At 38.2% G+C, this 24655-nt stretch overlaps 1 protein-coding gene across 1 annotated transcript in view; it reads left to right on the top strand.

Moving 5' to 3' along the window:
• Positions 1 to 19744, top strand: part of LOC100549111 — a 21275-nt gene extending 1531 nt beyond the window's left edge. Inside the window, exons 3-10 of the mRNA XM_031553769.1 lie at positions 1698 to 1787; positions 8479 to 8600; positions 9649 to 9787; positions 10599 to 10720; positions 12475 to 12585; positions 16432 to 16538; positions 17898 to 17988; positions 19516 to 19744. Of these exons, the coding sequence (XP_031409629.1) occupies positions 1698 to 1787; positions 8479 to 8600; positions 9649 to 9787; positions 10599 to 10720; positions 12475 to 12585; positions 16432 to 16538; positions 17898 to 17988; positions 19516 to 19632 (899 nt within the window). The 3' untranslated portion in view covers positions 19633 to 19744. The remainder of the gene's footprint in view (positions 1 to 1697; positions 1788 to 8478; positions 8601 to 9648; positions 9788 to 10598; positions 10721 to 12474; positions 12586 to 16431; positions 16539 to 17897; positions 17989 to 19515) is intronic.
• The last annotated feature ends 4911 nt before the right edge of the window (positions 19745 to 24655 follow it).

Raw genomic sequence — 24655 nt, 5'->3', positions numbered from 1 at the left:
CGGGACGGGGGGCCGCCGAACGCACGCGCTCTGCTGCGCTGGGGTCGTTCTCGTCCGGGTCTGATGTCCCAGCATCTCAGGTTGCGCCTGGAGACAGTTTTATAAACGCGTAGGGAGAGTCAGAGGCCGGGCGCGACCCCAGCGGTGCTGGGATGGACAGCCGAAGGGCTGGGACGGAAAGCCTGCCGCTGTCGGCGGCCGTGCGGGTATTGGAGCCGAGGGCACCGTGTGCTGCGAGGCCGCGTCCCCGCGTCGGGACATGCAGCGCAAACCGTGTGAGACCCCGTCGCCCTCCCAGCCCGGCCCGTCGTCTGATAGGAAAGTTATTGCCAGATGCTTCAGGGCACGCACAAGTCACGCTTAGAGGAGAAACGGGGAGTCCCCGGGCTTGATGAAGGCTGGCGTTTGATGGATATGATTAGAGTTAACTGTAACCAGACGTTCTTATGTGTGTGTGTTTATTTACACATATGCATACACAAGCACATATGTCTACATGTATCTGTATATATAGGTAACATCAGGGCACAGCGTGTCAGTAGCAAGTGGTGGAATTTAGGCTAATTCGATTTCCCAGATTGACAGATTTGTGGAGAAATTTAGAGCCTGTGAAATGTGGTCCCTTACCACTGCCTGTAGAAACTACCAGTCTCTGCATCTACTGGTCATGTTGTTTTGGCAAAATTCCTATCGCTTGCTCATTTTTTGGATGCAATTTTGAGGTTTTATAGACTCCCCACTAAAATGTACATGCATGTACATGTGCCTCTGTAGTAGAGGAGAGGGGATTAAAATGCTTTATGCAAATCTGTAAGAATTTGCTATTGTTAAGACAATTATTGTCCAGATGGTTTCATTGATTTGTTAGGCCTTAACCTGCTCGTATTTTTCCACTCTTCACTTTTCCAGAATAGCTTTGTCCTTCTGGTTCATCTCTTTCTTTTTTCTTTCTCGAGTGAGCCCAGACTCGAGCAAAGAGGTTTCTTTCTATTCTTGGTTTATGTTCCTTTGTCACCAAGCAGTAAGTAAGCAGAAGCATTTATCCAATTTCTGTTCTCTTTCTGTAGTTTTGCCAAAATCACAAATGTTTGGGGTGATGTTCCCAACAAAGCACTTTGATGATTCCTTTCTATATGCTGCCTCTGTTTCTCTGAACAGCTGTGTCTGTATGCTGACAGTTACCTTCACCGTGGTCCCATCCCCCGGTCCCCTCCCAGCAGCCTAATTGTTGCGTTTGAGTGATCGCTGTCCTCATTTGTCCTCACTGTAGCATGCAGGGAGAGCAATGACAATTAGTGCTGCTTGGTCAGAGGATTGTGAGGAGCTAGGACTAAGGTTTCTGCTGTTGCACACTGAACACAACTCAGGAATTTGGAGTTCCTGTATACCAAGACAAAACAGTACAGACAAAACAGTGAGAGAAAATGAAAAGGTACTGTATTTCTGTACCACACAGCAATATGGGTGAAGGAAAGAAACAAACTTGTAAAGAAAAAAAAAATGTGGGGATGTAGGGATAGCATTCTGAATGAAAAAAAAACAGTAAAAGTTAGGAAAGGTAGGATAAAAGGAAACACAGATGGTATCCTCATTGATAAGTTGTTTTGCTGCGGTGTGTGTTTTCCCCCCACCTCCTGCTGCCAGCTTATTCCCGTTCCTGTCAAGGTGTTGTGCTTACAGTTTTACTTCCAGCTGAGGAAGACGGCACAGTTCCAGTGCTAGCTGTGGTCAGGCTTTCTTCTTCTCTCCCAAACAGAGCGTGCATGTAGCCTTACAGAAAGCTATATGTAAGTGGTTGCCTTTTAGCCATGTTTGTTTATTTAACTTAATTGATATTTTCTGATTTCCATGTGGATTAATATTTAAAAACAAACAAACAAACAAAAACTTTTCCAGGAAAGAGCCAAATTATGTTTTAGTGAAACAAATAATATAAAGACTCTTATGTAGGTGGAGCTAAGAGAACATTGCTTAGGTTCTCAGTTTAATGATTTCTGATTAATCTTTCTTAGTAATTATGGGTATGAGAGTATGTGTAAGATGCTATTCATTTTCTTTGTCCCAATGGAGAACAAAATAACCAGTCATGCTTTTTTTAGTCTTGCAAATTTTAGAAGTTCCAAATCTTTACGTATTGTGGAAGAAGACGTTACAGTTTTAAGGCAGCTGCTTAGCAACACAGCTTTGCTGTTTCGCAGTTGGGCAGCCCTTCCCACACACTGCAGTGGGACGTACGTCATTTCACGGTGACTTGCCTTCCAACTTTTCCTTTGAGTTAGTCTTAGATCACAGAGAAAATGAAACAATAGCAGTTGGAAAGTATAACAGGAACCTTTGGTGTCTTAACTGATTTTTTTTTTTTTTATCATAAGATGATTAATGCTTTAATATCCTTCTACAATAAGCACATTCCAGAAGTTCTGGCTAAGAAAAGCTTGGGTGAAGCCCAAGAGTTAATTCAAACCACTTGGGGAAGCCCCCCTGAAGATCCCACTCAGTTGGTCCCAGCATTTGATGTATAGCTTCTATATAAATGCATGCATGCACATATTCCCAATTGTTCTGCTGCTGCCCAAACTCATAAAAATTTTCAATAGCAGGAAGGGTTGCATTTGGTACTAGTGGGTGCTGGAGAAGATAAGGAATGAAAGCAGAGATTGATCAGGCTTCTGTATCTCAACAGAGATGCAAGAATCAAAGTAAGTAGCCCCAGGAATGCTAATTTCAAGATTGAAGTCACCTAATCACTTTACTTAGTGGCAACTGTCTGGCAAATCTTTGCTGTACTTGGAGCTATGTTGCATGTTACCAATGCCTGTCTCTCGATAGATGTCAGTGAAGCACAGATAAGGTGATAAAAAAGACCCTTTGTGGTTTTCAATGTACTGTCATGGGATCTAAGATAAATGAAAAAAAAAAAATTCAGCAGAGCCATAACAGACTAATACAAGCTTTTTTTTTTCAGTTATGTAACAGTGAAGTAAAACAATCTTACAAGCTTTTTCCATTTTATACATTCTGTTATAAGCTTTTCTATTTGAAGCTGAGGATTTCAAAGTGATTTAGAAGGCTGAATTCCCAGTTGTTCATACAGTGTTGCATTGTTTGAAACAATAACTGAATAATAAACCATCACAGATCCTCTAAGTTAAGGATAAATGACGTATAATTAAGTATGATTATTTTTTCTTTTGGATTCACTTGTACTGGGGGTAAACCAGCTTTGTAAGTGAATGACGTAGAATTTAGTTTTGTAACTTGGAAGTTGAGGTCCATCAGTGCTGTAAGCTCAGCCTTTTAGAAGATGATGAAGGAAGGGTACCTGACAAAATTAACTTAACCAACCATGGTAGATATGTTTCTTCATTATAGTGATCTGCACACAGATAACAAAACTTTTCATCATACTCTCAGAAACAGACCATATTTGTCCAGTTTTTATATTATGTAATTCATGACCGAGGTGTTATTGTGTTCCTAGCCATTCCTAGGTAAAGTTAGCAGATGCTGATTTCTACAAAAGAAGGACATACAATAAAATAAGGAAAAAACCTCTCTCATAGGGAACGTTGTCTAATGTTTTCTTTCTATACTGTTGTCAGTGCAAGTGGAATGAGTTTTTGAAAAGAAAAAAGCATGGGTTTCTGTGATGTAACCAAGTGTAAGTGTAGTTTTCTGTGCATATGAAAAAACAATTTAGTGCAGAGTTTCATGTCCAAATGGGTAGAAGTGATTTATCCAAGTAGAATATCCTTGCAAGAGATCAGGTAGTGTTGCAGGGCCACGTTAACGGGAATGTATTTCTTACAATGATACCATACCGAAAATCTTCACTACTCTCTTGTTTGGTAAACCTTTTGTCACCAATTTTAGGAACTGAAATTAATTTTCTTTGTTGCTCTCGGTTGAGACAAATGATACTGCTGTGGGAGAGAAATCTTAAGAATACCAAGTATTTCTAAGTTGTTAGTCACTGAAACTTAATGAAAGTGGGGAAAGCCTGTGATTGGAAAATGGGTAAGTGAAGTGACCAGTTTAAAATTTAACTTTGAAGTTTTTTACAGTTTATGAATGAGAAGAACTAATAAAATAAGCTCCATTTATATTTCTGCTGGAAAAAAAGCTAGATATTCTTTACCAATGGTTAGTGATGTTTAAGGATACAAAAAGCATTTGGAGTTCCTGAGGAAGCATTCTCATATATTGAGGTTGGAGGTTGGTTCTGACATTGTTAGCCAGAAGGGGGCTAGTAATGTTCTAGAGAATGTGGGACTTCCTCTTTGACCTGTTTGTCCAGTATCATAAAAGCACACTGCACAACTGAATTAGCTTTATATCAAGTAACATGGATGGTAGTATTCGCTTTTTACATGTCTGAGGCTGAATATATATCTAGAAAACCATAAGGTGCTGGCTGTTACAGTTGCTTCTGCTAAATCCTCATATTTCCACATGAAGTCATCTTCTGATATCAGTACATGATACCTGGATCTGAAGGTGTTAGTGTAGCAATACTTTCTATGCTGCGTGAGGATTTGTCATGTTTTCTTAGCATGTGTTGTATTTGCTGTAGAAAGATTGAGCAGCACCAGGGTGTTAATTAGAGTTTTTGCAACGTGTTGATTAAATGTTAGAAGTATGTGTTGAATAGATCCAGTGAAACCGGTTTTTGAAGTAAAATACAAACACTCTTGCATTCAGACTTCCTCCATAAACAAATGATTGTGATTCATCTTGCAGCACTTCATGAACTGTATGCTTCTTTCCTGGTTAGCTGTCTGCTCTATGAACACCAGGTTTGCAGACTGCATTTCATATATTCAACAGGCACTAAAATGATAGCAAAAATAGTTTTCTATTTTAGTTTCTTCTTTGAAGATCCTCGTAAGTTGATACAGAATTTCTCAAGAGTGAACGATTTGTTAAACACCAGGGTGGAGTTGATAAAACTGTACCAGACTGAGGCAGAAATACATATTTTCATATTTGGCACCTGCATTCTGTACTTGATGGCAATCTGAATGTTTACATACTGCCAAAGCAAATGAGGCATTGTGGGAGCTGCTGCTGTTCTTGCTTTGACAAGAATGGTGTGACTCGGAGCCTGCATTTAGTCATGGGGTAAGCATGCAAGTGCAGAGCATGCCTTGTGCAGCTCCTGCTATTTTGTTGTCCTTGGAGGAACATATTCTAACCTCCTTCTCTTCTTTGCAATACTGACAGTTGATAAGGAGTACTTCCAATGGCCTTTTATGTTTCATATTAACGTCAATGGTTTCCAATGTCCATTTAGTTTTCTGTATTAACATTTCATTTGAGCTGCTCAGATGTTTTAAGAAGACTTTTGGTAGGTTCATACAGATCATCCACAAGAACTGTTGTACATGGTCATGTTTCCTACGAGGAGCTCAGAGGGCCCAGTATGATGAGACGTGTTGTGACGAGTGTTGTACAGATGGTAGTCCCAGCAGGAAGGACAGTCGGGATTTGAGGAAGGGGAGCATGCTGCCCATCTTCCACTGACAGTGCCATCTCACTGCAGCAGAGACGGGACATGACATGCAGACTGTAGGACCATTCCTGCCGCCCTTGGCCAGGAGAGGTCCCTCAGGGTGTGAGGGAGTGAGCAGGCCTTAGCTCATCAGTTCTGCAAGGAACGGAGCTAAGTTGTGCTCTTGCCATGTGATATGGCTGGCACGGTGGTCTACAAACTCTTCCTGCATTTCATTAAACTCTCTATATATGAATTTGATACTCTTAACAGCTGGATGAGGTCTCTTGCATAGTAATAGTATTGTTGTAAAGCATCTGCCAGATGTAGGGGCTTATTGCCCCCAGACACCAGTGTGTACAGCTGCTAATATCAGCTTTCTGCTCTCTTTCTGTCCATGTCACTACTTTTCCTCTTGCTTCTTCAAATGTTTTCCACCTCTGCAGACTTAGCTTTCTAAAGGTCTGTCCTAGTGCCAATGGACCCATTCCCACATTATTTATTAAGATTTCTCCCAGCTTAATATTATCAGATTTAAGCAACAGTTAGTTTGTCGACCTTCCCATAATCTCTGGGTTTACTTCTGTGCATCCATAGAACTCTTCTCTAAGCTGATCAGAAAAGTCACTGATTCTGGAGTGATCCTAAAGAATCTGGAAATGCTGAGCGAACTCTGGGACTCACTGAGATGGGTGCTTATTAGAGGTTTCACGTTAAAACGCTGACAGGCAAGAACTGCTGCTTTGCACCTGTTGTGTTGTTCATGCTGCTTCATTTGCAGCTGCCTCCTCTGTCATGCCCAGTTCCTCTTTGCAAAGTTTGCATCTTCTGGGGAGCTGAGGTTTTGGAGGACATATCTGTGAGCTGCTTCAAATGGCAGATTGTCTTCTAAGGTGCACCATGCCCATCAGGGCTTTGGTATGTTACTGCTGCACATTTGTGAATAGCAAACTAAATAGATTTTAATACTATGGGGAATTTAGGATTATCTCTTGGTATCGGTACTGGAAGAACCATTTATAATTGTACCTTCAAAGAAGAGAGTGTTTTGCATTGATGAGTGATAGTTTCTTTAATAATGTTGTTCAGACTACAGGGCTTAAGCAAAAAGCATTTCAGTAGCATTTAATACTTTAAAAGTGTAGCTGGTCTCTGGATACTACCTATACTAGCCTTAAATTTTCTCACTGTTTCTGCATTGCTTGTGCTTTAGAAGAGAGATAGCTTATGCTAGCACAAAACTATAGTATGTTTCATAGATTTATTTTGAGCCTGCTTGCCATCAAGCTTGCTCATACAAATGTTCCACCTGAGACAGCACTGCTAACAAACATTAGCTTTTTTATTAACACTTAAAAAAGCTGCCAGATGCTTTGGTGAGTGAAACATGTACATGTGAAAATCACAGTCTGTATCCTTAGTGGTATTCTAAATAGAGCAAGAGGCAAACCAGAAGGAAGGGGGAACAGGACAAATGTGTTAAGAAGTCAAGATGGAGTGACTGTGTTTTTTAGGGTTACGTTTGTGGTTGGTTTTTGTTTTGTGGTTTTTGTTTCTTTTATGCATATGTAGTATTGACCTGATGCGTGCCTTTGTTTAGAACCACCAGTTTGGTGTCTTCTGAGCATATCCAGGCAAAAGGAATTTCACATAGTCCTTCTTTTGAGGAAAATATAACAGAAAAGGAACAACACAGGTGTACAGCAGATCTCAAGCTGAATGTCAGATAGGGGGCTGACATTGAGACTAAGGTATATAAGCAGGATGTTGTTTGCAAGGCGTGAAAAGTCTGGTTGATGCAAATAAACATTTAGCTAGATAAATGGATTTAGTTCTGAATACTGCAGGTCATAAAGGATGAAAGAGTTCAGAGGTTCCAAAGGGGAGTGATGAGAATGATTAGACTCGAGGAAGAATGAAAGAAAGGGTTGAAGAAGTAGATCTTGTTTCTTCTGGAAAAGTGATGGCTGAGGGAATGTGATGAGTCTTCTAAGAAATAAAAAGCTTCTATATACAAGAAAAAAAAAAGATTTCTCTGTTTCCATTGTAAATGAAACAAAGAAGTTTAAGTTGTGGCAGAGAAATTTAGATTAATTACTAAGAAAAGTACTTAATTCTAACGGTAATAAGTGTAGTCGAGCACTGGAATGGGTTGATAAGGAAGACTGCAGATTGATAAGGAAGATTGTAGATTATCCAGCATCCAAAAATTATTTATTTAGATAATAGTTTGGGAGAAGTACTGGTGCTCAGAATTGACTCTGCCTTGGAAGAAGAAGGGTTGAAGAGTTGGTAACTTCCGAAGGTTCCTTCCAGGTCCTTTTTCGAACTGCCTAAATTAAAAAAGAAAAGAAAAAAAAAGTGTTGAAAGAATGAAGGGATATCTTGGAAAAATAGCAAGAATTTACAGTGTGGCTTTGCAAAAATTTACTGGTTTATATCTACTCCTATTTTCTTTCACATTTGAAATATTTTGATAGTTTTACTCACATAAAATCTAAGTTGAACTGTTGAACTATGCATTATCCCTGGTTGTTTTTTTTTGTAACCACTTTATTAGAAAGATTGGAATGTATAAAGAGAAACTTTTATAAAAAACCAAAAACAAATCAAAAAACAAAACTGCATTCAGGCAACTGTGAGTTTTGTAATTTCTCCAATAGTTCAAAAACATCTTTGATGTTTTTATATCTTAAGCTGAAACAGTATCAGTTTAGTGGCAGTCAGACCATCATATGTGAGTTATAAGTTTATAAATATGAAAATAATTTGAGATTTCAAAAAAGTGATACGTTTATTTTCAGTGTTATTACAACCTAAATCTGTCATTGGCTGGGAAAACTAACAAAGGCTGAAAAATGCATTTCAAATAAAAACCTTATCCATCTGGTATTGTTTATGTCTTGCAACTATATTGTATTGGTCATCACTTAGACCACATGATCTACATATGATTGTTCAGAGTTTTTGCTTGTTTTGATTTATAGGTGACTTTGATGAGTTTGTGATGACGAACAATGATGTTGTACTCAAAAATATCGCTGAAGATTTGCGGAATCATTTACCCATTGAGGCAATGTTTAATTCGGAACATCTAGCTATCCAGAAAGTAAGCTAATCATTATGGTCTCCTTTTGCTGAACCATGCATTTATTTGGGGCTATGCAGTTTTACTTGTTGCTCATAGTAGAGAATGAGCATTGGATTGAGATATGGGTAATTGCAGTTTGGTTCTCAGGTCTGTTTCTGTCTAACTGTGAGACCCCAAGGAATTTGCTTCATACTTCTTAAAACTTTCATCGTAAATTATTTGGCACTGCTTTTATTCTTTGTAGTATGCTACCTGTCACAGTGATTCTTTAATACTAGCTTCATAATAGACTCTAACAGCCCCCTGAAAGACAATAGAAATACAGAGCCAGTGCTCTGCCTTTGCCGTAATGTGGGCAGCCCAGAAGCAGTTTCCAGTTCTTTTCAGGTTGTGATGGCTCAGAAAGAGGTAGGCTGTGAGCCCTGTGGGAAGGGAGAACACCTCTTCTGCTTGAGTTGTTAGAATAGCTGGAAAGTGAACGCATTTCCTGAAAGTGTTGTGTGGCTTTTAAATGAAAAAATAAAAATAAAAAATGGATTGGCCACTCTACGAAAGGGAGAAAAGGAACAGGAGGATAAAAATTATATCCCTTGAAATGATGAGAAAGCAAGCACCCCAACTGCTATTCTTCTGACTGGAAGTTACACTTGTGTAAATTGGGTGTGTCTAGATTCAGGCATAAGGCATCAAGATGAGACTTCCTGGATGGTTGAAATGAGAAGCAAAATTGCCCTTTCTTAGTATATATTCTACTCTTGTGAAAGAGAAGAAGCTTCTGTTAATTCGTACCTCCTCTATTGCCAAGCATTTCTAAGAAGACAAAGTTCACAGCAGCTCTCCCACTCAGCTGTCAAAACCTGCAGCTTTCATTTCTTTGTCAGCTTCCACCTACTGGTTATTTCAGAGGAATTTGATGATCCAGTTTTCATGCGATATTTCTGTGGTTTAATTTTGATTTGTTACTTCTGAATAGGGAAACACTTGGCCTCGTGGATTCTGGTAAAGGTAGACCAGTGAAGTTAAGAAATACGGTTATGCCTTTCTTAAGTTTTCTTCCTTTTCTCAGATACATCAGCATCCACTGCCCATGGTTCATGTTGATGCATTCCTTTATGATGATGACTTTGTTGATACAATGTGTGAGGAGGGGAGAATGAGTAGGAACTACTGTACAGAGTGTGGCTCATACAAGACTGCATCTTTAGGTAAGTACTCTTTTGGAAACATGAGAAGTGAATTCTTTTCAACTATACATACTGGTTTCTGCAATGACTCTGCTGGGCAGCACAACATCCATCTGATGGAAGCCTGGTGCAGTACACAGGCCAGTATTATTTCCCATAACTACTAGAAGGAGTCTCCTATATGTAAAAGTCCAAGTAATTTGCTGTGAATCGGTGACCCTAGTTGCCCACAAAAACTGGATCAGGCTATGTACCACTGAAAAGGTATATACACAAATAATACTGTAGCAGCCCATGCAGTAGCCTCAGTCTTCTCTTGCACACTGAAAAACAGTGGAGAGCATCATCTGTCTTAAAGCTTGTATTGTGTGGTACGGATTCAGCATTGAAGAAGGAATAGCTTATATGGAGAACATTCTGTTCCTTACAGCCTTAGAACTGAATTTTAAGCTATTAATATGTCTGTTCATAAAAAGATTTGTATGAATTGTGTTGAGCTTTAGGTACCATGTTTACTTTTCTACATCAGTGATTCCAAGTTATTGTAATTTGTTTTGTTTAATACATGTCACTGTGCAGAAAAAGGTAATTCAGTTTCATGAAGGATTTAAAAATTCTCCATGTAAAGGAATAAATCTCTGGACTCAGGGCAGTCTGCTGACAGGCTGGATCAGATCTGTAATCCCTGGTTTTCCTGGGTCCCATGCACTAGTTGAGGAAAGAAAGAATGGGTTTTCAGTGATGGTAACTCCTCAGATTAGTATTTTATTGGTTACTAACATATTAGTTAGTACTGCCCACCCAACACCTTTGTTCTGTTCTTATTTCCCAGAGTTTATTTCGCATTCCTTTTCCCTCATGGAACTGAAGTTTCTTTATCAACATGTACTGCCTGACCTGACAGGAAAGGTAGTGGTTGACGTTGGCTCCAGGCTTGGTGCAGTGCTATTTGCGGTAACTTCCAGCACAGGAATTTATATTTTATTACTGTAACAAACATATTCCTTCTCCGATTTCCTACTCTCATTCTCAATCTTGGACAGGTCATTCTGAACAGCATCTCTGATCTGACTGAACAGACTATGGTGCTGCTTCTACTGCTATGGTGATTTTAGTTTTTGCTCTTTCCTCGCAAAAGAGAATACTAGTGATCTTGCTTATAGAGCAAAACAGTCTGTTGTCCAACGCAGCAGCATATTGCTGTCACACATACTGCTCTTTTGCAAATTCCTGCTCTTCTCCTCCTCCATAAGTGAGTTTGTCCCATATGTCTTGACCATGTCTATATATAGATCAGATATGTTAAATTCCTTTATGAATCTGACAAACTGTTGAATTATACAAAGGAAGGCTTTGATATGAATTTGTCTCCAAAAACATATTGTCCTGCTCTGTGTTTTAAAATGCACATAAAATACTTCATTGAGAAACTTGAGTGCAATTTTGATTGCTTTTGGCATGGCTGGTGCAACATATGGCCAACAGCAACGCAAAACACACATTACAACTTTCTTAAAAAAGTCAATGGCTGTTTAGGGCTCAATCTTGGATACGCTTGAGCATGTAATGTTACTCATCTGAATAATTTAATTTTGGGACTACTCAAATGAGAAAAGTTACTCTCTTTTGTAAATATTTGCAGCATTGGGTCCTTTAATGATAACACTTTTGCTAGCTATTGAATTTCTTTTGAAGTACTTAAATGGTTGTATTGTTATAGTAGAAGATAGTCTCAAGAAAAAGCAGGAAGAATGTTTTGCAAGAAGAGTTCTACTTTTTATCATGTTTGGAAATGATAACTTTGCCTTCACAGGTTGCTGTCACTGAGTTGAATGAGTTCAGAAAACATTAATAATTAGATTGGAGTATATAGTCATCTTGAACTTCCTGTATCTTCAGCACTGTTTGCTGGTGTTTCCCATTATTTGCAAAGTGTTCAATGGAGACAGTGGCAAATAGAAGTTAAAGCAATATCTCCGTTAGGGCACTATAGGCTCAAGTGTTTTTGTTCTAAGTTTTTTCTTTCTTTTTTTTTTTTTAACATCTCTTACAAATTTCTAAAATCTCAATCCAGAATGGAACCGCTGATGTATTTCAGGCTTATCATTTAGAGATAATTTCTCTTTTTTTTTTTTTTTTTTCATATGCATCTCTGTAAAGCCCCTGAAAATGGCAGTAATACACTACTTAGAGGTGCCAACAAAGACTGTCCCAAAAAATCTCATTATGAGTAAGATTGTCCTCTGTCTTCACTCACAGTAACTGTCCTGGCTGTTTTTTCTTCTCTTGCTGTATTTTCTTCTTCCATTCTCACAAGAAAAAAAAATATACAGTCTTCTCCCTTTTGCTATTTTTATAATTTGTTTTCTACTGCTTTTTTCCATCCTAGGCCTTTTTCCATCTACTTTGCAACTGAAGTAAAGTTGAAGATTTCCTACTCTTTTTGTTATTTTGACCTGTTGTTTTGGATCTCTTACTAAAAAAAAATTGTGAGACATACGTGGAAATTGTCAAAACGGGCCTAGCTTTGAAAAATATATCACATCCACTGTAAGGCACATCTTAGCTTCTTTTTTTATTAAATACTTTCTTAATATTTACTTTTGTTGGCTTGTTTTTTTGTTTGTTTGTTGTTTTCCATTTCAACTCAAATATCTGAAGTTGTTTTAAAGGCATAATGGTTACTAAACTTCCTTTTCCTAATGTAGGGTTATCTTTATAGCTCAGCATCCCAACTGTATGGAGTAGAAATGAATGCAGACTTTTGCCAGTTGCAAGAAATGACAATTACAAAATACCAGTTCATTGACAGAATAAAGGTAACTAAATATATGGCTAAGTGTGTATATTTTTAACCACTGTATAGTAGGGATCCTGTTTGCAAGAGCAACTGGTAAATTGGCATTCTGAAAAATTGTTTCTGCCTTTGCTTGTTTTGTTCTTAAGCAAAGGGTTTGTATTGGAAAAAAAATCTCAGTGTGGAAAGAAAGAGGAAAATTTCCAAAATATGATACCACGATGTATGTCTTAACCTCTTTCCCAGATGAATTTACATGCTGGCTCATGCGAAACAGATACATCTTAGTTGTTTCTCCTGGTGAAGAGAACAACAGCATTGCCACTAACTTCCTTGAAACTGAGTGAATGAGAGTTTCTGTCTTGAATAAGAAAATCAAATGTCTGTGCATTTCATTAACACTAGCGGGAGGATTTGTAAATTTGCATCTAAGAACACCTAAAGGACTTTTGGCTATTGGAATTTATTTTCTTGGCATGTCAGTGCATGTGTACTTTCCACAAACAAAATGAGTTTCAAACAATATGATATCATTATGGGAATTGTTTCTCAACTCCTATTATGGAAATAACTAGTACTATTATTTTAATGAGAAAAATATTTGGTTTTTTTTTTTTTCCCTTCTTGGGGAATACCAGTTGTTTTACAAAAATTGGTAAGTAGAATATGCTGTGTGAAATACTGGCTTTAATCCTGTGTTATATGCATATGCTCTTGAGCGGAGTCAGAAAAACCACTGGGTGCAGTTATTTCTTGGAAATTAAAGTAACTGATTTTGAACCGTAAAAAAATAATAAACGTACATAAATATAACTCCAGATAAGCAGTGTATTGGGTTGCCCAGTTCAGTACCAACTGCTGACACTTTATCCATAACCTTCAATTTTGCATGTACTTTGTACTCATTTGTGATGAGACTGAAGTCACAGTTAGAACTTTGTCAAATTACTTCAGTGGAACTGGAGATGCATATATATGCTTTCCAGCCTTTTATGTACTATATTATAAGACTTTGTTTTTCCTTCACACTTTTTAATTCTGCTGACGTATTCATTTCAGAGGATAAAGATAAGAAGATGATATGTTTTCAAAGCAATGCCTGAGGACTTTAGTATTTGAATTTCATTAGATGCTAATTTAGTCACATGATTTCTGTTATCACCCTGCTTTGAATATCTCATTCTTAGATTTTTATTTTACCTCTCTAGAGATACATACTAGCTTAAAAGAAGTCAGAATCCAGCTGCTGATAATAATTTATGACACAGATTTTGAAGAGACCTTTCTTAAATAACAATTGCTTTTCAGGATATACTGAATTTTTGTTAGAACATTTTCCCAAAGGACAGAAGGGTGGAATCCTGATCAACATTTGATTTGTTGAAGTATATTTATATATAAAGAAAGTTGCTCAGTGTCTTTTGATGTCTGAGCAAATGTTTAGATGCTGGAAGGAAAATAAAATAGTTCGACAGATTTAAAATCAGTTGCTGTCCTCTCTGTTGTGCCAACATATAGCCAAGCTGAACAGAAATCAGGTACAGCTGACTTACAACCCATTGTTTCAGCTGGAGTGGTAACTGGGCCTGGCTTGTGATGCAACCACATATGCTCTTGTGGTCCTGCATTCCCCAGGAGGAACAAGGGTGAAATTAACAAGCATGGGCTGCAAAGGTCAGTTTAATCAGCACAGTCTGTAAAAGCAGTCTAATTTTAATTTAAGGTCTAAGCATTTTTGAAGAAAATGAGGCATCGCCCAACATACATTTGGTATGCTTATTTTTCTGAATGCTTATACATTTAGTAGCTTATTTTTCTGAATCGAGGCTAAAAATACTAGGGCTGCCATTAACAGGACATGCAGAAAATTCAGTAGTAGTGTGATGTCCTGTGCCACCTATGTATGTGATCTTTTTCTCCTTCAAGCTGTCATTTTAAAAATCCCTTTGGAAACAGTCCATCAGTCATTTGGGTTTGAATTAAGCACTGCTGCTCAGGTATTTTGTACAGAAATGTGCTGCTTTTGTTACTTTCTTCCCTTGAAAATAAGAGAATAAATTAAAATGTCTCCTTTGCCTTGAAATTTTGACCTGAATCCCACTTACAGCATAGATGCACTAATAAATTATGGAGGAATCCAAGTGCTGATACAAGAGTTGCAGCAGATCTAGCTGAGGCAAGTTTTGTCCCTTGCTGTTTGTCCTGCCCCACTGCAGGAAGCTGTAGCCCATCTACTGAGGCAGCAGTTAAGGCTGTATCCATAATACCTCTACCACCTCATAGTTCATAGTTTGTTATTTTTACTTATAGTTAGTAGTGGCTTTATGCAGAGGACATAGATTTGCAACCAGGACCTACCTTCTTTAGGAGTGCTGCTGGTAACAGCAACAGGAGTGGTCTGTCTTGTTTCTCTGCTGCCTGGATGTTTGAACTTCTTTTTGATCAGATCCTTTGCAGGTGTTGTCTATATTACACTATTTTAAGATAAATTATCACAAATATTAATTGTCTTAAAATATTCCATATATTGTGAACTAACGGATAAGTAGTTCAGATATACACACATTGGAGATGAAAGCTGTCATTTGACTGATAACTCAGGTGTTCATATTTCTCAGTGAAATACAGCCTTCAAACACTAACCTGCCAATTCTGTATAAACTATAAGAACATAGTTACTTCCCTTCCACTCATTACAGGTAGCATTAAATTTAAGGAAATGAAGCTGTTGATACCTAATATTTTCTGAACAGTAGACCTTTGTTTCTGCTGTTACTGATCTTAAAACATTTGGCTCCAATTTCAGTTGCAGTAGTGTACCTTAATAGCATCAGCTGGGATCAAAAACTGTGACAATTTGTCATCTCATTCCCCACTGGAACTCTTACAGGTTGCAGGGTGGTAGTATCTGTTTCCTCTGTCAGTCAGAACAGCATGCTTTACATGTTCTTTATAAAGATGCATATGTATCTTACCCTCTCAACAAGTACTGTTATGTGAAGTTGGCAAACTGTTTTTCAACAGATAAATGTTTATTTTCTGTACAAACATTCAGAATCAAGAATTCTTTTTTACATCTTTTGAATATTGGAAGGAATCCACAAAATGTGAAATGTTGAATCCATAATGTTAATGTATTCCCTGCACAACAGGGAACACACAGAAAATACCAGATGTTGATCAGGTTTTCTGTATGATTTTAACGTATGTGGATGCACTTGCAAAAAATTTTGTGGAATTCAAGGAGTATTCACATTGGCTTTCTTTCCATTACCCCCTCAAAAGATTTTCTAGTTTATGTTTCTCAGATTTAGGATGTGATGCACTTTTCCATGTTGAAGAGGAAATCAGACACATCTTGTCAGAGTGTTAATGAGCATTCACATTCTCTTGTCACTATAATCTCACCTGTTTGAAAATGACATGACGTACTAATATCCTTTTTGATAGGTGAAGGTAAATGAAATCAAACCAGCTCCTATGCTAACTGGAGAAGTAGTTGCTTGGGAAGTTAAAGCACTTGCTGTCTTCCAGTACCAGCGAGCATTTTGCCTTTCCAGCACTCCCAGTCCCCATATAGGTAATGAGAATTCAATTGTCAAATTTGTCTGTAGTGTTTTTTTTCTAGCTGTGATCCCTTAGTAAGGAACTGAGCTTGTGAGGGGCCTTGAAATATTCTCAAAAGAATGTTTATCTAGTTTAACTTAACTGTGAGCATCTACAGTGAGGTCAGTGAAATACACCTTTTTGTGATGGGTTCAAAAAGGTCATAGCATGTGTTGTGATATGCTGTTGATTTTGATGTTTATTTGAAGGAGGTATTTGTCTCTTAAATTAATTAATGTTTTGTGAATTTTTTCTCCTTCAGGTGGTTCATGCAGACATCTGTACTCAGGCTTCACTTCTTCAGAAGGCTGATGTTGTTATAATGAATAATGTCTTTGAATATTTTCTTGACAGACTGGAACAGGCCAAGTAAGCTATACATTCAAAGAAGTAATCTATTTCTTTGGCACTGTATGGGTAGCCTTGTGGAAAACCACAAGGTTGTGCTTTTTGAAGTCACTTACATAAATTATGTAAGGAAATGTTTTAAAATGCCTTTACTTGTTTTTCTTAACTGCTAAGATATTATGGCAGTTTTTGTTGTTAAACTCACTGAATACTGTTCTTTTGTTTACCCAAATCTTGCCCTGTTACACTGTTAAGGGTCTGAAGTGACTTTATCAGCATAAAGCTTGATTTTCAGAAAGAAGACAGGTTGCTCTGACTTGTGGATGTCACAGCATTGATACAAATGCAGTGCAAAACATGGATGTTAATATTTTTAATGTATTTTCATAAGATATTGTACAAATAAATGCATAAATGCACATTAAGCTGCTTCTTTTTAGGGTACTGGATGCTTCCAGATGAGCGTTTGTTAATCATTATCCATTTAAAACTTAAATAACTTTACCTGCCAAAAGTTACTGTGCCTTTAGCATGGGTAGTTAAAAGAAAAGAGTGCCTGTTCCACTAGCATTTTAAGTTAAGGCGTGTTCTCTGTACCAAACAGTAAACAGAGACAGAATGGATGGGTGAATTAGTGGCTGTTTCACATTGCCTGGAGATTTGTTTCAAGGCACATGGACTGAGAATTCATTTAATTCTTCGAGAATTCAGTTGTAGTGGCTTAATGTTGCATTAGTACCATGAAGACAAATTACATTTGAAAAATTTGAAAATTAAATTCCTTTTAATATCAATTGCTGTGCTGTTAGAAATGAACCAACTCGCAAAATCAGAAAAAAAGAAATGCTGGGGGCTGTATTTAGATATTTCTATTGCTAATGTTTTAAGAGACTTTTGTGATGACTGCAAAATATGTATGTATAGAGCTGCTTTAATAGAACTGTGTGCTTGGGGACTGGATTTTCTTCAGAAGTTTAAAGGGACCAAATGTTGATGTTTAATCTTAGTCCAGAATGAAGGTATTGACAGTACAAAATGACATGCATATATGTATCAGAGTGAAAAAATTTTTTAAAACCCCAACATTTTAAGACCATGTATTCCCTCTGTTGTTAATATAAAGTCTGATTTTGTTTGTACAGAGTTATTTGCTGAGATACAAACAGTGAGTGATAAGCATATATAACAAGTCTTCAAGCTTAGTCTGCCTCCATCGACTTTTAGTGTTAGATTTGTTGTATCTCAGAGGTGTTTCTATCCCTGAAAATTGATGACGTATTTTCAAAAATGTTTCAGAGCTTAGGAATTTATTGGTTATAATATAAAGAAATAATATATTTCTTTCTCTAAAACCTGATGATCTGCTTTTAAATGTTTCAGAGCTTGGGAGTTTATTGCTCGTAATGTAAAGAAAAGAGGGTCCTTGTTAGTTACAGTTCCAAGCCTTAAAGAATCACTCTCAAAGCTCCAGGTAAGTTCTTTCAGCCAGCTTTAGCCAACACGTTTTGTCATTTTGTGTGGAAGTGGCAGTTCTGTTCTGGAGGTTAGATGCTTGCCAGTGTTGTCATCAGAAAGGGTATGTAATTCAGAGTGTAGACTAAAATGTGCAGGACTCTAGATTCTTTTCCAGATTGACCACCAACAATCTTCTGTACGTTAATTGTTCCTACCCATAAAATGGAAAACCCAGTCTATATCAATAGGCTCCATGAATCATTGCATTATCATGTGTGTTATTACCAAGACTTTAGCTATGAAGTTATGAAAAATAACATTGTATAAGCTGCATAATTATGTAAATTCTGTGATAATAATTTTAGTCATGGATTCAGGCCAGAACTGTGACAGTACCCACTCCCCTTAAGACTACATCCAGGTATAGGTGTAGAACCTCAAAAGTACACATATATTTACAAACTTCAAGTTAGAAAAGAATTCAAAGTTTTACTTCTATTTAGCTTTACATTTGTGTATTGCCTTAAAATATGACAAACTGTTTCACTAAACCAGTGGGAAAAAGGAATATATTGAAGAAAAGACCATCCTTGATGGTATCCTATCTTCTTTTCTGGTGTCAGCATCAAGAGTGTTTCATAATATGCCATTATGAGCTATTAGAAGTATAGATGAGGAGAGAAATGGTATCCCAGCTAGGCAAGTGACTCCCATCAGGTGCATCAGATCACCAACATAGCTTTAAATTGCAGTTGAAAGCAAAAAGTATGACAGTGCAACTTTAAATGATGTTGAATGTCCTCTGTTGCTGCTGTTCTGTTGTTCTCTGAGTACTAATTACCTCTGACAGACCAGCTTCTGTTCTGCATCCATTCTGCCACAAGTCACTGGTAGCTTACAGTTGTTATGTATATGATGCCTATATAAATTATATGGGCTAGCTTTAGTTGGGAAACAAAATGCTGATAATACATGACAAAGTTACTTATAAAGTGGCTTGCTGACCAACAGTCTGCTTTGGAGAAGTTAAATCATTTGTTGCCATGTGTTGATGGATGAAATAGATCCTCAGCCCCAGGAGATGCAGTGATGTCACCTGACATTTTCTTAATGTAGAGAGTAGTCACACACCAGCTGAGAACATCTTTGTAGTCTTATTCTATATTCTCTAAACATAAACATAAAACAGGAAAGTAAGTGTGATTCTTCTGCAGTACAGTTAGCTGTTCCCTCACTGCTTCTGTCAAAACAATGCCCTGAGCTCAGGGTGTTTGAGGCTTGTACACAAATGCAGTTAGAGAAGCAGTTGTAACATACTAACAAAATATCTAGTCTACCAACTGAGATAATTTTTAAAATTTATCTTTATTACACTCCTATTTAAGTTAAATGGCATTTCCAGAAATGAATTTATCCAGTGCTGCATAATTTGCAGTGACTAATCTGTCTAATTATGTCTTGCTTTCCTAATGTTGCACTGGCCTTACTCCTGTTGTGTTTCTCAGAATTGTGTTAATTTAATGATCTGTTTTCATTGTTTCAGACGGATATACAGCTCAGCCAATGGGTAGAGGAGGTGCAGCTAAGCTATGATGTATATGTGGAAAAGGATGTTGACAGAGAAGCACTTGAACAAATACATTTATACAGGATTCTGTAGTACCTGGAAAAACTTATTAATATCCTTGCAATATCGTATATTTTGAGTCTAAAATGAATTCTGATTTATATGTATGAATAAATTGAGTAAAAGTTGTTATTGTGGTTTTTAATGTAAGAGTCTTTCTTTTGAAACAGGATTCCTTGTGGAAGCATTTTGTCTGACCAAAATATATTGACTTTTAACTAAAAGATACATTTTATTTTTAGTAGAAATGTTAGAAAAAGTGACTATTGACTGATGGCAAAAGAATTTTTGTTCCCTAGCAGTATGCACTGCTAAAGTTTGCTGAATATATAAAACCTAGGAATGGCAAATCATTATTAATGGATGATAGCAATACATTTAACGTAGCTAGTTAAAAGCTGCATCTGTTAAGATGTTTCTGTTTTGTTTTGTCAAAAACCAAACCAAAACTCTTTCTCCTATGGAATTCTTAGATTTTCTTTCCACGGTCTGCCAGATAACCTGAGCATTTTCTGGCATTAGTTAAGAGAAATGACTTCATCCATTTAGTTAATCCTTAAGGTAAGGATGTTAATGTAAAACACTGAAAGGTACCTAGGAGGCAGTGAGAATTAATACCACAAGCCTGGAGCTGAAGAACCCTGTTCCATGCTCTGCACTTCTAGGGATTATAGAAAGTATAATAAGGGGTTAAGAAGCTGAAAATTCTGAACAGGTGTCATGGCTTAGCGGAGGCTTGGTGGTGGCGTAAAACATTGGAAATTCGTAACAGAGCCTCCTCAGAGAAAAAAGATCCACATACGCCCACCACATTTATATTTAGATTTTACATTCTAAGGATGTGGAGCTTTTAGTCAGCTGAAGAATGTTTCAGTTTTTGCTAAGCATTGGCAATCAAGTGCAAAAATATTAATTTTGGGAGTTTTGGACTAAGTGTGTTGTGAAATCAGAAACATTGTTAGAGTCTGAAAGTTTACTACACAACTTAGGGCTAATGCAGATGGGAAAACTTTAAATTGGATTTCAGTTTTGAAATGATTTATTGGCCAGTGAACTTTTATAATATATCTGACAGACGAAAAGGAACAGTGGCCATTAGGCAGTCAGTAACAAAGAAGTTAAACGGTACTGGATAAATGGTAATAAGTTTTAAGAAGCTGTATGGTTTGTTTGGCATGGAGGAGGATGTTTAAACTTGAGTGATATTGAATCACAGCCCTAAAACATGACTGAATCTGTTCTTTATGCATTTAAGAACAAACAGGCTTTACTTAAAATATTTATTTTATTATAGTAAGTAAATTGTTGATTGCCTAATTGCCAAAGAGACAACTGCCCTAGAAAGGGAACCTAGAAGAAGCTATGCAGTAGCTGGCAGGTAATGCATGGCTAATAGATCTAGCAAGGAAAGAATAAAAAATGGGAAAAGAAATGCATGTGCAATTCAGAATGAGGAAATGAGACTGCAGTAATCAGTACAATACAGTGGAAGCTGTGACTGAATTTGGAGTGTGTAAATAGTCTACTATAAAAGGAAAACTGGCTGGGTGTTTAAAAGCTACTGCATAGCCCCACTGTCATGTGAGAGAAAGAGACCGTATTGGAATGTTTCTTACTTGTTTCAGAGGTCTGTCAGGATCTGCTCTCTAATCAGCTGCCAGGACTTCTGGTTCATGATACTGAGTATAACCTGTGCCCTGCACCTTTGGTAATATAGGAATGATAGCTTTCATTGCAGTCATTTCCCCTCTTCATGCTGAGTCTTCAAATACTTTTTGGGTGTTGATCTCAGATTAAAAAAAAACAAAAAAAGCAGTAGACTGGGGCAGATCACTAGCATATTTAATGACATCTGTATCCTCCGACTCTGGAAATAGCATGCACGCATCTGGAGTTCATATGTAACAAGGGTGCAACAGGGAAGAGCTCCTCTTGTCTTTTTTAGACATCAGGAGAAAGTCAGAGGTGCGTTTAACTTGCGCAAATTTCTGTCTTCCTCTGCTGTCCTTACTAGGTCCTTGATTTAAACCCAGACATCCAAGTGTTTGCAGAGAAGTTTTGGTTTAAAATACTAAAAAATAAAACTTTAAAGTCCCTTCAGATGTTTCTTCCTAACTTGACTTCATAGGGCCTGAGCTCATAGGGCCATTCTTAAGGTTGTTAAATGAGGAAGGCAAGCTCAAATAACTAGTGTGTGAGAGAAGGCGTTAATTGAATTTGTTCCTTTTCCAACTTGTCTGGCTCCTTTTAGTCCTGTTACAGATTCCCTTACACAGGAGTAGAAAAGTAGGATGTAAGGAGGTTTGCAAAACCCTTTGTGATAAGTTGGAAAATCTGTCCTTTTGTACATTTGGTCAGCCTGGGACATCAGCAGAAATTCACCTGAGAGTATCCATATTGCCTCAGCGCTGGTTTTGCTTGTTTGGTCCTCAGAATCTATCCAGTGGGCCGAGTCCCCATTCATGGTTCTACTGCTGCTGTACTGCATGCTCCTTGGCAGACAATTCAACCTTTCTCTGCCTTACTGTCTATGGTGAAAATAGGAGTAAGAAGTCCAAAGCAAGGTGCTTGTTGGAATCATCAGAAATTTCTGGCACACAGAGAAAGCCACTCCACTCTTCCCTGCAGCATAACTCTCCATGCTGTACTCTGTCTTCTGCAGAATGAGCTATCTGAAGTTCAGATCTATTGAGAATTACTTCAGTAAACCAAAGAAAGTGTTTGGGACCCATGGTAATAGGGCAAAAGCTGTCAAGCTTTAAGAATAATATATTCACAGATTGAAAACATTGCAGATATATTCACTCAGGATCATGCCATCAAATGCCTGCTGTGGGCAACCTGGTTGTCAAAGGTGAGTCATTTTCCATGTGTGCTTTTTCCCATTAAGTGGTATTGGAAGAGTATAATGACACATGCTTGGGAAAACTTGACAGTGAGACAAGCTTGAAAAAAATCCACGTCCTCAATTTCTCATCATCTGTGTTCTCTCCTTTTCTCTTTAGATTTCTTTTATCTTCTGTCTCTTTTAAACTATGTTCTCCCTCTCTACTACCAGAGCCAGGACCAGGCAGTAGTGCAGCAGGAAGCAAGCAGGAGCTCTGCAGGAGTGTGGCCATTGAAAGACAGTGACAGCAGACATAGCCAGCTGCTTTAGCTGAGCAGCTTCTCAGGGTCAATGCTGACTGGAAAGATGATGGGAGCACTTATAAAGGGCTGCTTCACACCCTCCAGGAATTCCTGTCAGGACCTCCAAAGAAACGTGCAGAGCTGGCTCCATCCCATCTTACAGGCACTGCATCAGACTCTGGATCTTTCTCCCCCACCTCAGTGTAACAGAGCTTGGCACAGACAATGCCACAGCTCCTTGCCAGCGTTTTAACATGGCCTCCCAAAATTCACCCTTGGGCTGTGAGAAACCTCTGCAGTACAGGGGTGTGTATTTGCAGAATTGGAGGAGAGTAATGCTATTTGACCAACAAATGCACGTTAATTACTCTCTCTACAAATATCTGTACTTGCACTAATTGTATGAGAACAGATTAATGTGGCAGAGTGTTTTGGTGAAGGAAGAGAGATGGAACATCATGCTTAAGTATTTTAAATTCCTGCAACTCAGAGCAGCTTGCAGACGTTAAAAAAATGATGCTTGTGTGGCCTCAGGGATGAGTCTGTTCTGACAGGAGTGAAGAAGCACTGTGCTGAAGGCTTGGATCTTATCGTCCCAGGAGTCCACTGTGCCTTGTAATTTAGGAGCCCCCCACTTGATGGAGTCATTCCCCACGTGCCTCTTTCAGGAATGCTGACAAACAGATCTTAAAAACTCAGAACCAGGAGTCGCCCGCTTGCTCTAAGTTTTTCCTAGTAAGCATTTGGAATTTCCCCACTCCTGGCTGCATGACATCCCAGCCCCTCTTGCAGCTGTGGTAGTCCTTTACCTGGAGACCATATCTCAGAGACTTTTGGATTCATTCATCTCTGATGATCCCTCTACATTAAGGGGAAAAAAAAAAAGGAGCAAAACAGTCTTCATTTGCCATAGCAGGATGTAGCAGAGTCCTGAGCTCTGCCTCGTCTGTCCCTTTCTGTGTGAGAAAGATTCTGAGGGTTCTGCCTCTCCACTACCTGCCCCAGACCCAACCAAGGGAATGCTTGGGCAGAAGGAAAGGTCTGCTTCTGTCCTCCAGCATTTCTGCTTTGCCGCATTCCCCAGGTTTGCTGGAGCATCGAAGGCAGCTAACCCAAGCTGTCAGCCTGGGCTAGGAATAGCAGGAAGGAGGAGAGCTGGCAGGAGATTTCATGCCAAAATTTGAAGCGAGATATTCCCCTAGAGTTGCTAGCAGCCCTAACACAGAGCAGGCTCTGATTGTTTGCAGCATCGTGTGAGCATGTGCATTGTGTGTATATATATATATCCAAGTACAAATTGAGATTCTGCTTATCTCCAAGAGTCTGCTACGTAGATGGGCAAAGGTAGAAGAAAGGAAGCATTTCCTGTCTTACAGAAAGGCACTGAATTAAGGGTAGTCACTGTGATTGTGTAAATCTAATTGCACACACGTGGTCTGCTGTAGTATTGGTGAGTGCACTTTTGTGGTCAATAACTGACTTACAATTTTAAGCATGAAAATATCCACATTGCTGTTAAAAGAAACAGTTTCTATATTTAAAATGACATTAAGGAGATGAATAATCCACGATGGAGGGAGGAGGGGAGAGGAACATCACTGACAGCTTCCTGGCAAAGCATTTAAGACACTGGAAAACAGACACCGAGATGATATGTGGATAAACCTAGCAAGGACATGGTGTAATGAAGGGAAGAATTTGGGTGGAGCTGCCTGCTTCCCTTCCAACCACTTGAACAAAGAAAGAAATAAAAGAAGAATAATTGTATTAGTAGTGAGTTAAATGGAAAGCTGAAAACATGAATCTCAGTGTTAAGAGTGAACTTAGTGTGATGTTGCAAAAGTACTTGCCCACTAACAAGGGCTAGGTGTCAGGGAGCACTATTCTGTACCTGACGGCAGATGCCTGAGTATTTTCTTTTTGACCC

The sequence above is a fragment of the Meleagris gallopavo genome, chromosome 5, assembly GCF_000146605.3.
Source record: "Meleagris gallopavo isolate NT-WF06-2002-E0010 breed Aviagen turkey brand Nicholas breeding stock chromosome 5, Turkey_5.1, whole genome shotgun sequence".
Classification (NCBI taxonomy): domain Eukaryota; kingdom Metazoa; phylum Chordata; class Aves; order Galliformes; family Phasianidae; genus Meleagris; species Meleagris gallopavo.
Note: the sequence above shows the minus strand (reverse complement) of the source record. Positions and strands in the feature narration are given on the sequence as shown.